Source organism: Delphinapterus leucas, chromosome 8 (genome assembly GCF_059928025.1).
Source record: "Delphinapterus leucas isolate spDelLeu-1000000601 "Yukka" chromosome 8, BTC_Dleu_Yukka2, whole genome shotgun sequence".
In the NCBI taxonomy this organism is placed as follows: Eukaryota; Metazoa; Chordata; class Mammalia; order Artiodactyla; family Monodontidae; genus Delphinapterus; species Delphinapterus leucas.
The window spans coordinates 44,772,705-44,790,389 of NC_143136.1; the positions used below are offsets into that span (position 1 = coordinate 44,772,705).

The 17,685-nt window shown below is 40.1% G+C and overlaps 3 protein-coding genes across 4 annotated transcripts in view; all 3 read right to left on the reverse strand.

Moving 5' to 3' along the window:
* The window catches only part of ANKAR (ankyrin and armadillo repeat containing), a 100,123-nt gene extending 95,696 nt beyond the window's left edge, over positions 1 to 4,427 (reverse strand). Inside the window, exon 1 of the mRNA XM_089916574.1 lies at positions 236 to 4,427. Coding sequence (XP_089772700.1) covers positions 236 to 836 — 601 coding nt within the window. The 5' untranslated portion in view covers positions 837 to 4,427. The remainder of the gene's footprint in view (positions 1 to 235) is intronic.
* Positions 4,428 to 4,663: 236 nt separating this feature from the next.
* On the reverse strand, positions 4,664 to 9,472 carry ASNSD1 (asparagine synthetase domain containing 1). Of its 2 annotated transcripts, XR_016394095.1 has the most exons (4): positions 8,009 to 9,472; positions 7,532 to 7,713; positions 6,225 to 6,353; positions 4,850 to 4,964 (listed from the first exon to the last, which is right to left on the reverse strand). XR_016394095.1 is itself a non-coding variant. In XM_089916569.1 (3 exons), exons 1-3 carry the CDS (start codon positions 9,470 to 9,472, stop codon positions 4,679 to 4,681), a joined length of 1,932 nt encoding a protein of 643 aa, XP_089772695.1. In that variant the 3' UTR covers positions 4,664 to 4,678. The 2 variants fall into 2 exon arrangements, 1 of the variants encoding a protein (XP_089772695.1); XM_089916569.1 differs by lacking the exon at positions 6,225 to 6,353 and having other exon boundaries at positions 4,664 to 4,964.
* On the reverse strand, positions 8,374 to 17,229 carry ASDURF (ASNSD1 upstream open reading frame). The gene is made up of 5 exons (XM_089916573.1): positions 16,997 to 17,229; positions 11,407 to 11,460; positions 10,211 to 10,286; positions 9,452 to 9,564; positions 8,374 to 8,436 (listed from the first exon to the last, which is right to left on the reverse strand). The coding sequence occupies exons 1-4, from the start codon at positions 17,084 to 17,086 to the stop codon at positions 9,494 to 9,496; spliced, it is 291 nt and encodes a 96-aa protein (XP_089772699.1). The 5' UTR covers positions 17,087 to 17,229; the 3' UTR covers positions 8,374 to 8,436; positions 9,452 to 9,493.
* Between the last annotated feature and the right edge of the window lie 456 nt (positions 17,230 to 17,685).

A 17,685-nucleotide genomic window follows, 5' to 3' on the forward strand; every position in this document is an offset into this window, starting at 1 on the left:
AATAGCAAATGAACACTTCTAACCAAGGTCCTAATCTAACAGGTCCTAACCAAGCTTCAGAAGGTGACATTGAAAAAAATTAATTATTAATTATTGAAAAGATAGATTCTTTGTAATTCAGAAAAACCTCTTTCAAGAAACATGGCTAAATACATAAAGCTGAGTCACAGATAAATTACTTTTAAATTTTAAAAAAAGGCTTCTAATAAAAATAAAACAAATTAAATTCTCTTACCTGCTGAACTAAACTCTGCAAAAATATCTCTATTTGTTTGAGGCTTCCCATCTGGATCAATGTCCATGATGGTACGCCACAATTCAGAGAATCTAGCTCGTTTTTCTTTGGGCATATATATTCCATGCCATAGTGCTTTCAACATGTAGTCAATATTGATCAGAATTTGCCCAATTCTGGTATCATAATAAGCTGGAGGTAATTGACAAGAAGAACTCTGATCATAATTAGCTTCTAAACTGATTGAAGGAATTTGATTTAAGCAATAAATTCCAACAGCCAATTCCCTTATGATTTGATGGACTTCTCTATAGTCTAAGAGGGCAGTAGGGTCTACAGGAGTCAGTAGGATTGCAGTGGAGAAGGCTACATTATTTATTTGACTCATAATTCCACATGGGATGTCTAGTTGAGAGTGGACATCTTCTTTGGCAGACAACCAGCTAACTAGTGCAGTAGTCAGCAACTCTTGTACTTCACTCCGATCATATTTTTCAAAAAAAGCAGAAGCATTTCTCTGTACTGCTAAATTCTCCAGGTAAGTTTCTTCATCTTGAATTTGATCAAATCTAGGTGCTCCTTTTTTGGGCAATCTTAACATTTCTAATTAATTCTAGTGTGTCCTTTTTGAAGTTTCTGCAATGAATACAAAGGAAAAGCAATAAAATTTACCATAGTAATGAAGCTGAATTTCTCAAGAAATAAATCTGTACCTTTCATCTTTATCACGTTAATTGTTTCATGGTCAACCACTATATTTTTTCAATTAAAAATTTTTTCAATTAAAAATTTAAAATATGTTTTTCAATTAAAAAATTTTTTTAAAATGACATACACTATATTTGTTTCAGGGGTACAACATAATAATTTGATATATGTATATATTTTGAAACGATCACCATAATAAATGTAGTTAACATCATCACCATACATAGTTAAAGAATTTTTTTTCTTGTGATGAGAACTTTCAAGATTTTATTATCAACTATAGTTGCCATGCTATACCTCACATCCCCAAGACTTACTTATTTCATAACTGAAGTTTGTACCTTTTGACCCCCTTCACCCATTTTGCCCACCTCACCCCCTGCCTCTGGCAGTCACCAATCTGTTCTTTTATCTATGCTTGGGCTTTTCCTTTTTTTTTGTGGTTTTCCATAACCACTATTTATTGAGCATCTACTATTTGCCCAGCTCTTTATATACAATATTTATTTCATTTAATTGGCCCCTCTGTATAGTGGTTCTCAAAATCTAGCCTGTGTTGAAATCACCTGCGGCTTGTTACAACAGATTGCTGGATCCTACCCTAGAGTTTCCGATCCAGTTGGTTGGAGTGGAGCCAGAGAATTTCCGTTTCTGAAAAAGTTAGATGCTGCTCGGCGAGATAGGCGCTGGGAGCCCCACTTTATAGACGCAGAAACGAGACTAGGAAGGTTACAGGATAGGCCTGAGGTTTCACACCTTCAGAATCAGAACCATCCCAGGTCTGTCCATCCTCAAGTTCAAGACCTATGCCCACTGGACACGGGAAAAGGGAAGGGACAAGGAAAGGGAAGAAACCAACTCTCAGATTATGGTTTGCTTGTCCAGGTGAGGGGAGCTGCGTCCACACCGGTCCTTGGAGTATTCCGGGGGCCGAGGACAGTGGTTGTTTTGAATGACCGGTCTCTCGTTGGGCCCGAAGCCAACGTCAGGAGCCCCGCGTGGGCGAGGGCGAGGGTAGCCGCTGCAGGGAGGGCTGGGAGGGGCTCTCCTAAGCCAAGGGCCTGGGGAGACCTGCTAGCCCCACGCAGCCTCCAGGCTCTGCTGGGAGCCCGGGCCTTTGCTGAAGTCCCGCCGCCCCGGCGCGGGCCGAAGCCGTTGGTACCCGGGGCCTGGGACGGCAGGGTCGCGCCGCGAGGGGGCGCACCTGTGCTTCCGAGGGCGGGGCCTCCCGCCGGTGCCAGGGACGCTCGAGGCTTAGATTCCTCCAAGGCAGATGCCCCACTCCACCCCCACCCCTCCCCTTTAGAACTCAGTCCGGACTGCGGCTCTGCGAACCGTGCATCTCTGTCATTTCCTACTTTCACTATTTGTCTACGAGAAAGCACAGAAACAGAGCGGCGGAGGAGAGGGCCCCAGGCTCTGAGGTAGTCCTGTGTTAGAATCCCACCTCCATCATCATTCTGTTACTCAACAAACATTTATGGAACGCTTGTTATAAGCCAGGCGCTGGGGGACCCTGGAAAAGGGCAGCTGTAAAACCCCAAGGAGCTTACAGTTACGCAGATAATCATACAGCTGCATTTAAACAGTACCATAATGTAAGATGTAATGACAGCACATGAAGGAAAGCTAACCTTCAAGGGAAAGGCTGCCCTGAGGAAGTGATCTTTTAAGCTGAGCCTGATGGATGAGAAAGAGCTATCCAAGCAGAGTTGGAGAAGGAGCTTTCCAGGCATAGGGAACAACAGGTGATGAAGAACTGAGCTGAGGAGAAAGTTGAAATTTTTGAGAAACTGAACAAAACTGCATAGAGAACTTAAAGAGATGTGGGCACAAAAATAGGATGAGGAGGTAGGTGAGGGCCAGACTATGCAGGCTGCTGAGTTAAAGATTTTCAACTTTATTCTAAGAGTTTACGCTACATTGATGGCAGTAGAGGGCAGGTGCAGGCTTGAGTGGTGGTGGTGGTGATGGAGGGCTGTGGATGGCTTTGAGAAATGAGATAGCCTACTGGGAACAGATCGAATAGTGGCAGAGTTTAAAAAGAAGGTGGTCATCCAGGTGACACCTCAATTTCTGTCAGGAGCTATGGGGGATCAGGGCAAGATTAAGAGTTCAGTTGTACCTGTGAGGGAACCAAGTAGAGATGTCAGATGTGCCTTAGATATATACGTCTTAGCTAAAAATGGCAGCTTGGGTTAGATGTATACATTCCGGCAGGCTTAGGGTAAACGAAGCCAGGGGAGTGGCTGAAATCACCACGGGAGAGAATAGATAATTGAGAACCCAGGATGAAGACCTGAGAAATTTAATATGTAAAGGTCAGGTGGAGAGGGTGGAGGCAGGAAAGAATACAAAAAGCGAGCAGTCAGGAGAGCAGGAGGAAAGCCAAGTATTGGTCACAGAAGCCAAGAGAAGAGAATGGCCAACTTCACTGGATGCTGCCCTAGGTCAAGGGAGATAAGAACTAAAACTTTTCCCTGAATTTAGCAACAGGGAGGGTTCTGGTCACTGTTTGAAGGCAGAATTTCTCTTATTCCAACCATGTCACTACCTTAGCTGCTGTGGAGGTAGTGAATATTAATAAATTTGTGATTGCTCTCCCAGATCAAGAGATGTCAAAAAGTCACTGCCTTCTTTAAGAGAGCTGCATGTTTGCACTTATGAAGTACGAGCAATGTATGTAAATTCCTAAAATTTCTTTCCCACTATAATTAAAAGAATCGAAGTATGTCCAGATCCAGAAAGGGTGTCAAACCTAATTGGGGATAGATCCAAAATGTGACCCTGCGTTATGGTGGTCACGACTGAATATTGTGGGTGGATGTCAGGATGGAGTGAAGTTGAGTGACAAGGTGAAAAGGTGGAAAGGGTGAGTGTGGGTGGGAGGCAAGAGATGGTAAGTACAGGAAGATGTAGGACCAAGGATGTGCATTTTAAATTGGTATAGACTAGAACATTTTAAATGATTATACGAAGGATACTATAAAGAGGCTGAAGATACTAGAGAGACAAGTGTAAGGTTCCTGAAAGGCAGGAAGGGTTGGGATACAAAGAAGAGGTGGAGGCACAGCCTTTTTGATGGATGGATGCATATATTTCTCTTTCTAAAGGCAAGAAGGAAGAAAAGGATGAGTGCACACACAGGTAAGTTAGAACTTTTGGTGTTGGAAAGCTGAGCAGTTCTTAGCTGGATGACTTTGATTTCTCTGTGAAAAGCCAAGGTCATGAGCTGAGAATGGGGAAAAAAGAGGGAGGTTAGAGATCTGTGGGACAGGAGAATATTTAAAATAGTCTTCAGAAGTTCTCAGAGTGGGACAGTGAGCTGCCTAAAGAGATGTACCACATGTCTCTCAGGAGTGTGAACCTCAAACAAATTGTTTAGCTTCTCTAAACCTTAGTTCTCTTATCTGTTAAACAACAACAGTAACAAATTGAGTTATTTCTGGATATAGCTACCATGAAGAGTCAATAAAAGCTGCCTTCTTTTAGTGCTGCTGGTGGGAAATTACCATGTAAGAGTTCAAAACAATGTTAATACCACAGTTTAAAATATCCAGGTTGTTCTTTCAAGTATAATCTCTTTCTCTGGGGTATCAATTTGATTAAATTGGTTGTATTACGCTACAAAGTAAAAATCCACATAATGAATTTTACAGCCACATTATACAATAATAAAGCAGCAGAGTATTTTTTTAAATCATCATTCAGTAAATCCTGTTACACTGTGAAATATTACGTTTTAATCTCTTTTTCAACAGAAAGGTTTTCTAAGGAAATGACTCGGAGCCTTCCACATTTATCAGATGCCTTTTCATTATTCTTTTCCAGTTTTGCAATTCTGGATCCAAATTGCATGGCCCGTTTTGGCAGAAGAGCAGAGGTTGTTAGACCAAGTTCCACTGCCGCAAGACGCAAAATTAGTTTTTCACCAATTCCACGGGATAAAGTCAAGTTTGCCTTTTCCCAAACCGGTAGGGAATTTAGAAAGGAGACAACATTTTCATCCAGGAAAGGAAATCTAAAATAAAAAGTATAGCTACTATTAAAGAAAAATATCAATCTGTTGTGATTATTTCTTTTGCATTTTCTTCAGTATGTTAATATTTACAGTATAAATTTATTTTTGAGGGCACTATTTTTCTAGATTAAAAATATTCTAGTTATTTATACAATTTTATGGCTAAAATTTAGTCACATTAAAAACTATTTCACAACACTTGTCTAATTTTAATACATATGCTAAAATATAAAGAAATTTTCCCTCAATAGATAAACAAATTAAGCCTATGATGTCAAGAAATAATTTCAAATTGTTTCACAAGAAATCTCTGGAGATGCCTTGAAAATAAGCATGGTCTTGAGTTAATTATTCAATCTGTGTCTGCTCTTTACTATCTAAAGATATTGAACTTTAGGGATACGAAACCAATATAGAAGGGCTCTACTCTCCTGAACTCGTGAAACATTTACTCATGGCAAAACTTTATGGTATCAAAATTATAATTACATTTAAACTGCTTAAATGGTGACAAACTGGTGTAACAGGACAAAATATTAGATTAAAAAAAACCTTTCTGCTCTAATTTTCTAGCAAATTCTGTTCTTTTTTTCATTTAAAATACTCTAATCTCACCCCCTTCCTTCCCAATTCCTCAAAATGCAATACAATTACACTAGTATTTCTATTTCATTACATTTCATTCTAACTTAAGTAGAAAGATCAGAAAGGGTAAAGGCATTTGTTATACAAAATATTTTATAAAAATGAATTAATTGTGAAAGCAAATTTAAATAAGAGAAGCTAATAGATTACAGTTAATATGTATGCCAAAATCCATAATAAATCAGTTTAAATCTAGCCACTATAATGGTAGTTGTTAAATTACAATTCTGATTTGCTGTTTTAAACATCCTTCACATCCATTTTTACCCAAGGATGTCATGGGGGGGGGGGTCTTATTTTTATTTTTTGGCTGTACCGTGCGGCATATAGGATCTTAGTTCCCCAACCAGGGATCGAACCCACGCCTCCTGCAGTGGAATCATGGAGTCTGAAACCACTGGACCGCCAGGGAAATCCTGGGGGTCTTTAGAATTAACTGCTTTTACTGAATAAAATAAATTCCCTTTTCTCTGACCTAGCTGAAATAATGGACTGAATTTCTCTTTCTCTCTCCCATACACATATACCCTTCAAAAGGAAAACATTTTACACACTTTGTATTGTGGCATTACTTATTTCTTTATAATGAAATTTTGAAAATTATGATAATTTTACATGTCAGAACTGGCAACACAGGAATGACAAGGTAGAGACAAGAAGCAATGAAGTCTCAGAGTTCGTGTATTATGATGCTCCAATTCCCACGAAGCTTATTTGGACTCCTTGTTCTTGCATGCTCGTACCCTTGTAATAAAACCATCACTTAATTAATTAACCTACTTGAACAAATTTCTGCTTTTTATAATTAAATGAAACATCTTCTTTTATCCTTAATGCTTTAAAAAGTTGTATTCAAGCACTTGTTTACTATCATCAAAAATATGTTGTAAGTAAACATAAACCCCTAAGATTAAAAAAGAATATACACATGAAAGTGGCTTGATCTCTGAAACTTTTAGGTAATCTGCAACATATGACTAAACTGTGTTCAAAAAACATATGACAGGGGAATCCAGTACCAGAACGGAACCACCATTTAAATCATTATGGATCTATACAGGCACACCTTGTTTTATTGTGCTTCATAGATACTGCCTTATTTATTTTTTTTTACAAACTGAAAGTTTGTGGCAACCCTGCAATGAGCAAAGTCTATTGGTGGTGCCATTTTTCCAACAGCATTTACTCATTTCACATTTCTGTGTTACATTTTGCAAATGCTCGCAATATTTCAAATTTTTCATAATATTTGTTATGGTGATATGTGATCAGTGATCTCTGATGTTACCTTGTGATTGCTTTTTGTTTTGTATTTTTAAATTAAGGTATATACTTTTTTTTTTTTTAGACATAATGTTGCTGCATACTTAATACAGTACAGTGTGAACATAGCTTTTGTATGCACTGGGAAACCAAAACATTCACGTGACTCGCTTTTTTGCGGTGATGTGGAACTGAATCTGCAATATCTCCAGGTATGCCTGTACATACAGAAATGTCTGTAGAGACAAAGTCAGGCTCTGTAACATTGGAGGAGAAAGCTTGGGAGTAGGACTATGCCCTTATTGGGAGGAAAGCAAACATCTGAAACAAAACAAAGCCCCTTAAACGCCTTCTCTCAGTATTTCATTACCTCAAGTTTTACAGTCTTTCACTGTAGTCTTAAAAGCAATCATGTCACTGTATCATATTTGAAAATTACTGAAAATCCATTTCTTGGAGAATGAGTTCTGGAAAAACTGTTCCTCTGGCTCTTCTCCAGCTTTGCTTCTGACCGTGTTTGTAATATAAAGCCAAGATATTGTTGCTACTGTTATTCATTTGAACAAGTCTCCAAAGAAAAAGGAACCTAAAAATCTCCTTTTACAGTCTATTGTCTTTACAAGATTACCCAAAACCCTCAGATAGATAATAGGAATTACCTTGCTTCTTTTCCATGATCACCAATAACTCTGTCATCACGACCAAGATTTCTAGAAGAAATTCGACCCAGTTCCATCTCGATTTCCTTATTCAGTCCTTCCAGCCCGTGTGTCTGGAAGCAGACTCGATGACGAGAATAACCTGCGAGCTGCTCATCTGCACCAATTCCAGTAAGAACTACCTATAAAGGTTTAAAGAAATCCATATAAAAAATGTTACCTACTATACAATAAGGAAAATAACTAAGATAAAAGTCAAGCTTAAAAAATGATAACACCAAAGATAACATTTTCAGAGAAAAGCCATAAGGCAAAGTCAAAAAATAGTAAAATAGGCCCAATTTTTACAAAGTCATATACTTTGTGTTATAGTTTAAATGCAACTGAAATACGCTATATTTTTGCAACTTAAATGCTAAAAGCTTTAAGGGTCAAAGTTAGGTCTCAGAAATCCTGAGTAGAAATACCGTGTCATACCTTTGCACTACTCTGATATGGTTTTGCTTCATCTTGGGTCACTAACCAACCGACTCCTCTAGAAGCAAACCAGACTGCACAGCCAATGCTGTCATCCAACACTGTATCCAAAGGCTGAATTAAGTGGGATATTCGAGTTCGTCTTAATCTTTGCAGTTCTTCCAGAGAAACATTAATTTCAACAAAATTCCAAATCCGGCAAGGGTTGGCAGCTTGTAGTTCCTTTAGCCCTGCTCTTCCTGTGATTCGATCTGGTACGTTGAATTGCTCACCAGGATTAGCAGCAGCAGCAGCAGTGACATTTTTAGAGGATTCTTCAGAGCGTTTTTCACAATTATTTTTCTCTTTTCTCCCTTTTTTGTTAAAACCAGCTGGTATGGTCTTTTCTTTAGTCATGAAAGCCACATTAAGAAGATCAATTGGTTCATCTAAAGGAATATGACGGTCAGCAAGCACTGCGATAACCATGGAATCAATTCCCCCAGAAAACAGGATTGCAACATTTGCTTTCCTATTACTAGTATTCAAAACTTCACTTTGTGTCAGGTTTTCATCCCTAGGTAAACACAAGACACGTCTCTTGACTGCGATACTCAGGACATCAATGAACTGCTGAACTACTTCCTTCATGTGTCCATCAGTAAGAAAGACCTGAAGGGTCTCTCTTGACGGTGGGACGCTGGAAATGCTACTGCAATGGATCTCAAATGTGGCTTGTGGCAAAATCATATTTAAAGGGACAACAGGTTCTTTAAGATACAGTTTGGCTTCATTTGCTGCCACTGATACAAATGTTGGCAAATCTGCTGAAATTTGAGTTAGGCTATTAACACATTCTTTGATAACATCCTCCCTAGAGTTGTATTTCCAAGGATACAATTTTAAAACAACAGATTTGGAAATGGAAGTAGACTTTAGATCAATTCTGAAAATTCCAGATGCTGGAACTTCTTGCCACTGACTGGCCACTCCAGATGTTTGGGCGCCAATCGAAGAGAGGCAGAAACTCTTGCCCAAACTACTAAAATGCCAAAGCAAGCTACGACGGCCAAAAAAATCCCTACCAAACCACAAAGAATGACTAGATGCTTGATAATATATAAAAGACCAAGGACCTTGGACTTTTGAGAAGACTGACAAAATATCAGATTCATTCTTACAAGAGGAAAGATAATTAAACATTATTTGGGTATCATTCTCTTCAGCTTCAACCTTTATTCCACTAAAGACTTCTCCATTCCACAGGAATACATTGCCTCTTTCATCTTCAACAGGCTGGGCAGTCAACACACCTCTTAAGTGAAGGACATGACCAGAAAATAAACACTGGTAGTTAATATTAGACTTTAACAACTGTTTACTACTATTAGGTCCCCGCCGTTTAAGATTACACAGTAAATCCTCTTCCAAATCTTTGTCGAAATGCTCAACAGAGAAGCTTACTGCACAACAAATGCCACACATTGCTATGTAAAATCAATTTGACTATTTCTTGATTTTGGTCTTCTCTGAGTTTTCTATTTCTTGGTATTCTTTCCTCAGCTCATCCAATGTATCTGTGGGGGAAGGGAGAAGACATACTAAGTGAAATAAAAATTCTTGAACCTTTACCTAGTAATTCAAAGGGCAAAACAGGTTATTTTCCAAGATCAAAACATATATGGACTATGTTAGTTTGAATAATAATTTACAACAGGCTTCTAATGAAGAATGTTTAGTATTTAGGAAACTCGTTTCTGTTTGTTAAATGCTTATTTTGACCCAGGCATGGGGCTATGCACATTAAATATACATATTATTTTATTTAAATCCCGTTAAGACTTTGGAGGCTCAAAGTGATTCACTCAAAATCACAAAGGGAGAAAGTGGTAGAACAATATTTCATACCTAGATCTGTCTAAAACTCTAAAGCTTACGTTATTATCGCTTCCTAACACATCTTATATTTTTTTAATTTGATTTTATTTTTACTGTTGACTCATCCTTGGAAGGCTAACTTGAAAAAAACCAAACTATTGCATTAATTTTATTAACAGGTATACCACCATCCCATCTTTAGATATATGTTTAAACATTCAGATGTAGATATATGTTTAAACATTCAGATGTAGACAGTATAATTTAGGCACCATCATGAATTTCTACAGAAAGCCCACAAAAGAATTTCTGTGTGTTTCTATATAATGTACCAAAAGCACTTACTTTTGCTTTCCGAAAGCATTTCTGTTCGGTCTGCAAGAAAGAATATGTCGCTGTTCTGTTGCTGCCTATATACTTTCTGCAAAACATAATTTAGGCTAATATCATGATTTATTCTAAAAAGTAATGTTAAAACTCTGAACCCTATTATTGCTTATTCTTGAACTTCAGTAACATGTTCAGAACAATACCTTAGCAAATACAGATAAACAAACAGAACTCACCCATTATCCAACTATCTAGAAATTGCTACCATTAACACTGAGGTAAAACTCTTTCTTCTCTGCATATACTATAATACCATTTTTCTTTAGTAATATTTCAGTTTATTTGGTCATTTAAGTGTTACCAACTTTTCACTATTATAAATCAACGTTGAGATGAATGTCTCTGTACCTAAATTTTTTTGCACTCTCATGATACTTTCCTAGGTATCAATTCCTATAAATAGAACAGCTGGATCAAAGTGTTACATAGCTTTAAGACTTTGATACATTATGCCAATTTGCCCTCTAGAAAAGTTTGTATCAATTGTACCGTACCTGTATCAGAAATGTCTAACATGTCAGTTACCAAGTAATCTCTACAATGCTTTAAAGGGCTCAAATCATTTAACTTTAAAATATATGTTTTGGCAGTATAACGACCCATGAAACAGTAGCTTGCTTGTTTGTGAATACATTAATGGAAATGGAGTTAAATAACCATGTTAAGGATTTGGAAGCTTTGAGTAAAAAACCTGGGGTCGGGGGGCGGGAAGGAAGGGGAAGCATTTATCTTTTTTTTTTTTTAAACAATTATTCACATTCACTTGAATAGTTTCTACTCTTCTCAATAGATTTAAAGTTCATTTATTTCAAAAGAAAACACCAATTCAAGTATAAAATACATACCATTAGTGACTATGGCTGCAAGATAACATAGTACAATTAGTATCATTTGGTTCAAAGGTAATGTCAATTGCATATGATGGGGAGAAGATTATCAACAGCCATGGTTAATATGTAGATAACTATATATGATATATATTAAAAAATCACGGACACTTCACTTTTGCAATTTAACTAAAAAGATGCTGAAACCTTGTAAATTTTAATATAATATAAATCTTATATGTAGTTCTTATAAGTTTTGTATATAGTTAATAAGATATAATCAAACCCTTCCACATACTGTTTGGAATAACTCTAATAACTCACCCTGTTCTTCTTCAGGTTAGAAAGTTCATCCACAACAATTTTTTGTTCTTTAATCTATTAAAATAAGAAAACATTCTTAAATCAGAGGTTATCAAAGTATGCTCAGTGAGGGCCCTTTAAAATTAAAGACATGGGATAAGTATTGATTGTCCAAATGGGCAGTCTGTGAATATATAGATTCTTTTCAACAGCAGCTGTGTGGAACTGCAGGTGGGGGAAAGCTGAGGGAAGAAACAATGATTAGACTTACAAAGTGTTAGATGGCTCACTGAGCCCAGACAGGGTGCTGGTAACCAGCATTCATATTCAGGCAAGAGCCATAGTTACTAAGTAAGATTTACGTCTTTTATTTAAAATAGAGAACGTACCAAAAAAAAAAAAGACAGTATGCACCAAAACCCAAAAGTAATACCAATTTTTCAATGATTTCTTTTAAATTATATTTTAGCTTTAAAAAAAAATACCAAATGGAATGAAGAGTGGGTTACTCCCCCCCCCCCCGCCCCCATTCCCATACTTTTCATGATTTATGTACTAAATGGTACAGCCAGACATTCAGAGGAAGCAAGTAGCAGTAAGTGCCCTACCTGGGGTAGTACGACCCATCACTTTCCATCTTTGCTTTACATCTCAAAGGTTAGCACAGGGCTGGCACTGTTGAACTAGGTCTCTCTTTTTATTAGTAGAAGAGGGCTCAACTAAGTTTCTTTTAAACTCTTTTCAGTAAAGGTAGCTATATTGTGAACATGACTGATTATATAGTATCACTAGAGCCTCTAAAAGCATATTTTATAATTTTGGCCTACCTCGGAAGCCTCACGGATCTGTCATACATCAGTATAAGTGGCATGCTACGGTAGTAATCAGAGTGGGCTGTGTGTGGTTTGAAAATTCATTCCTCACAGATGTGTACCCTTCTGCTCTCCAGCTGACAGTCACTGTAGTAACTGACTAGAGATTGAGTTGAATTCCAAGACTGAATTTGTACAACCTCCTGGAGGCTTATGTTTGGATTTTTTTTTTTTTTTTGGCTGAATTGGGTCTTCGTTGCTGCGTGTGGGCTTTCTCTAGTTGCGGCAAGTGGGCTTCTCACTGTGGTGGCTTCTCTTGTTGCGGAGCGTGGGCTCTAGGCTCACGGGCTCAGTAGTTGTGGCACACAGGCTTAGTTGCTCTGTGGCATGTGGGATCTTCCTGGACCAGGGCTCGAACCCGTGCCCCCTGCATTGGCAGGCAGATTCTTAACCACTGCGCCATCAGGGAAGCCCGGAGGCTTATGTTTGAACAGCACTTTCCCATTCATTTTAGGAATAGCAGGTATACTTTAGTACTTCAGACAAGGAAACTGTGATAGAGGGATTAGAGACTTGCCCAAGATGCCACTGTCAGTTTGGGACAGAACCAAAGTATTATCTAGGACATCTATTACCTCAAAGGCTATAGCCATCTTCATTTCAAATTTATTTTTAAAGTTTGTTGTTTTTTTTTTCCTGCTTATGGCAGTTAAGATTTATATTATACTGGCTCCCTTTTGGGGGGTGGTGGGGCAGAACAGTGATAATCAGATACCTGTTTTAGGAACGTAGCTCTGGCTAAAGTGAAGGACATACTGGAAGAAGGTAACAATGGATGAGGAGAGGCCACTTAGGAAACCTTTGCAGGATTGCCTACGGTAGATGAAAGTGGCTGGTTTAGGATGGTTAAGAGCGTACATGGTGATAAAGGCACATATTTCAGATGGGCCTCTAAAATAAAACTGATAGAACTTCCTGATGTACATAAAGGTTGGCTCCCACGTTACTGGCATGGACAACTGGATGGATGGTGGTGACATTTTCTGAGACAGAGAATACAGGCAGCAGATCTAAGGTGAGCAGTATTTCTAAAAGTATTAAAAGAATACATAGAAAAAAACCAAACCAGGCTCCTCCTCATTAGGGAGGGTGCCCACACCCTTTCTCTCTGGGTGTGCATCTCTGCCTTGCTTCTATCTTAACTAAACAAACTTTCTCTGTGTGCTCTCCCACTTGTGCTATGTCTCTAGTAATAAACTCTGTACCTATTTTTACAGTTTTGCCTCCATGAGAAACACATTTTTCACTGGGGGTAAGAACCAGGGATTGTGGTGGCCAGGATTTCTGGTTTTCTTCCAGGCTGCCCAGGTTCAATTCCTGGGCAGGGAATTAAGATCTTGCTTCGTGCCATCACTCGCTGCCGCCTCTCCGAGATCAGATGGTGCTGAAACCTGGGAGCTGAAGATATAAAGAAGCTCTTCTCCTCAAGTTATTTATGGTTTACAACAATTTGGTAATTTACACCTATGGGTAAAATTAAAACATTTATCTTTCTCTCTACCTGCTCCCTCCTGAGATTGGAAACTCTTAGGTTCCCAGTAGCATTATCAGCTCCTCTACGCTGGGAACAATTAAATCATACTAAGGATAATCAGTCTAGTTACACTAAAAAATTGGGGCAAATGCCTTATGAACAATGCCAATATATAATTTCCCTGAAAGACAAGGATTGGTACAGAATAGACTAAGTCAGATAACCTGGGTATATACTGGGCAACACCTAATGGAAGTTCTTGACTTAAATTCTTACTTATGACCTTACTAGTACTGCTAGCTATATTGTTTTCTATATTGCCTGTTTTACAAAATTGTTGCTTATTACATTACCAAATGTGTGACTGAGCCTCTGATAAAATGATGATACATAGTTCCATATGAGATCAATGACTGTAATAGTGTAACTCTAAATATGGGAAGAAGCAACAAGAGGGAATATTTATCTGGACCATAAGGGATTAGTAAGACAGGTGGTCCAGAGGTTTTTGGCTACTGTTAACAGGGCCTAGTCCAGTAACACCACATTGAGTGGCCTGTCAACGAAATCTTTGCCAGACCCGGGAATGAGCATTCCTAGCACTGTGGGACGAAATAGTCATGAAATGCCCCCAAAACCATGGTTAAACTTATGACCATGAAGGGGCCCTGCCGACTGGTAACTGACCCTTGCCAGCTCCCTCTACAAGGACTAAATCATGGCCACTGCAGCTGCTGACCTTCAACACCTCCTGAAAGGAGTTCAGGGTGGAGATGAGAAATGAGGCACTCTGGGGGACTTACCTGGTGGCGCAGTGGTTAAGAATCCACTTGCCAATGCAGGGGACACGGGTTCAACCCCTGGTCCGGGAAGATCCCACATGCCTCGTAGCAACTAAACCCATGCTCCACAATTACTAAGCCTGCACTCTAGAGCCCATGAGCCACAACTACTGAGCCTGCGTGCTGCAACTACTGAAGCCCGGGAGCCTAGAGCCCATGCTCCGCAACAAGAGAAGCCACTGCAGTGAGAAGCCTGCGCACCGCCACGAAGAGTAGCCCCTGCTCGCTGCAACTAGAGAAAGCCCATGCGCAGCAACAAAGACCCAACACAGCCAAAAGTAAATAAATAAATATTTTCAAAAAAAGAAAAAGAAATGAGGCACTCTGTGCTCTGGGAAAGACTGGTAGGACAGCCCTGCAGATAGTCAAGATATTTTCAGAAGAAGATTTAATGAGCCCAAACTCTTACATCTTCTCATACCTAGGAAAACACTAACATCATTAATGGTAACATCTGCTTTGGCTATTAAGGAGAAAATTTTCAGACCAATAGCACCTGTTATCTATGTGTTAATACCACCTTAAAAGTTAAAACCTACTTAAATGAAACTAGACAACTGGCTACCTGGCTACAAGTCACCTCAAAGCGTCAGGTCCAGACTGGGTTTCAGGCTTTACCTCCTGAAAAGAAATGAGATCTATTTTGTCTATTAACGTTCAGGTTGTCACTCCTCCAACTACTAACTAGGTCTGTCACATCTACGTCAATAACACTGGGTTAGTAGAAAAAGACATCAAAAAGTTATATGACCGTGCTCAATGGCTTCATTCCTTTGGACAGGGTAACCCAAGCGCTGACACTATCTGGACTACAGTTAAAGTAATGCTATCAAATGTAACCTGGTTCTTATTCCTGCTTGGGCCCCTGGTTACAATAATTCTTTTACTGATCTTTGGCCCCTGCCTTTTATTAATCTACTTGTCTAGTTTGTTCTTTCTAAGGACACAACGGTGTCCAGACAAGATGACAGTGATGCAGATTCCAGCCACTCCTTGGAATACCAACAGAAGTCAATGGCCCCCTTAATGAGACAGAACGAGAGCTCTGTGACCCCAACTAGGTAGGGTCTACGAGCCCCCTGTCAGCATGAAGAAGCTGTAGAAGACAGACCTTTGCCCTTCAACCTCCCAAAAAAGATGTATTGGGGTTCACATCTCTCAGGGGGAATTTGAGGCAGGAGACAGATGGGCTCCAGGCTAGACATTTATGACTGGCCTCCCGTTCACACTTCCTGGAGTGAGAAGAAGATGGGCTCCAGACCGGACTTAATTACCAGCTCCCTGTTTACATTTCCTGAAGCAAGAGACAAAGGGGCTCCAGGACTACATATTTATGACCGGATTCTTGTCTATATTTCGAGATCTGCACCTCGATATAAAAACCAGCAACAGAAATAGAGTAAATAACCGGACATTGGACATTTTTATGGCAGGGACAGAGTGGGACAAAACCCTGTGAAAAGATCAAGAGGTCATACATTTCCCATCCTTGGGGCAAGGGGAACATTGCACATGCGCAGAAAGGCTCCTTGGGGGTCAAAAAGGAGGGGACACCACCCCATAATATGTGATGGCCGTCCCATAGGCCTCTGGGCTGTAATCCATCTTGGAAAAAAGTTGCGCACGCATGTTGGGGAGGATCCTAGGGCAGGGCAGGTGTGGAAAAAGAAACCAGATAATGGGCCAAAGGTAAACAAAGACCTGGAAGAACCGCCCTATATAAACGACTTCACCACCTCTTTACTGCGCTCCTCCTTATTACGGGGTGGGGGGGGGGGACATCCACACCCTTGCTCTCCGGGTGTGCATCTCTGCCTTGCCTCTACGTTAACGTTTCTCTGTGTGCTCTCCCACTTGTTGTTGTGCTATATCTCTAATAATAAACTTTGTACCTGTTTTTTTTTTTTTAAAGAAAAAAGCTATTATGAATCTCAAAGACATTATGCTGAGTAAGAGACGCAAACGCCATGATTTCATCTACATGATGTTCTGGAAAGGATAAAACTATCGTGATGCAGAGCAGATCGGGGTTGCCCGAGGTTCTGGGTTGGGGAAAGCACAGCTATAAAGGGAGTCTTTTGGGGTCATGGAACTGTTCTGTATCCCAGTTGTGGTGGTGGTCACACAAATTTACACGTGTTAAATTTAGAGAAAAGGAAAAAGGGTCACATTTTACTGTACGATAATTTTTAAAATAAAACTTTAAAAAATTCATAATTTGAAAAACAAAACAACTAAACCCCCGCCCTACTGCCATCTGGGTCTAATATTGGGGCAAGTTTCAAGGTCTCCCTTTAACTGTAGCTGTCAAAGCAGCGGGACAAAGCCGAGACCGGACCACGCGGCCGCCGTGGATCTTCCCTGGGGGGCGAGCGGCGCCCCGTCCCGAGCCTGGGGGCCTTGTCACCTTGTCCCACACTTACCTTGCTGCTGAGATCTTCCTTGTGCTGGGTCGAGTTGTCGGTAGGGACCAGCCCAGAGCCGTCCTCGGGTCGCGCACCTCGGCTAGGCATCTCCACGGAGCGTCAAATATGCAGGATGCGCAGCCCGGAGAGCGTTCTAGCGGCTTCCAGTCCAGAGCCCCAAAATGTCTGAACCCCCAGCGGCTCCATCCCCTCCCTTTCCCTTTTCCGTGAGTCCTACCAATGGCGTCTGCGCGCTCACGCTTACGCCTGCGCGCTCACTCTTACGCCTGCGCGCTCACTCTTACGCCTGCGCGCTCACTCTCTTACGCCTGCGCAGTTCGGATCGGGCCTGGGAGCAGTTGTACGCGTGCGCACAAATGATTAGTGAGCACGTTACGAGAGCCTGGTTGTGAAATCTGGGAGGTTCCTGAACGGTCCCCTAGTGGATGGGGTGCTGAAACGCTCTTCACCACGTGGCATCCGGTAGACTGTGAGTTATATGCGCCCCCCAGTGGTAAATATAAAGAATAGAAGTGCTGTAGAAATACAGCGGTTAATATTAATATTTATTATCTAGGCAAGAATATGAAGCCAGGCACAAATTTAAGAGCTACGTTGTTGGCAATGGAACTGTGCAGACTAGGTAAAGTTTTTGTTAACTTGTTATTAGGGTTAAAAGATAAATACAGGATTCCCAGTTAAAAATG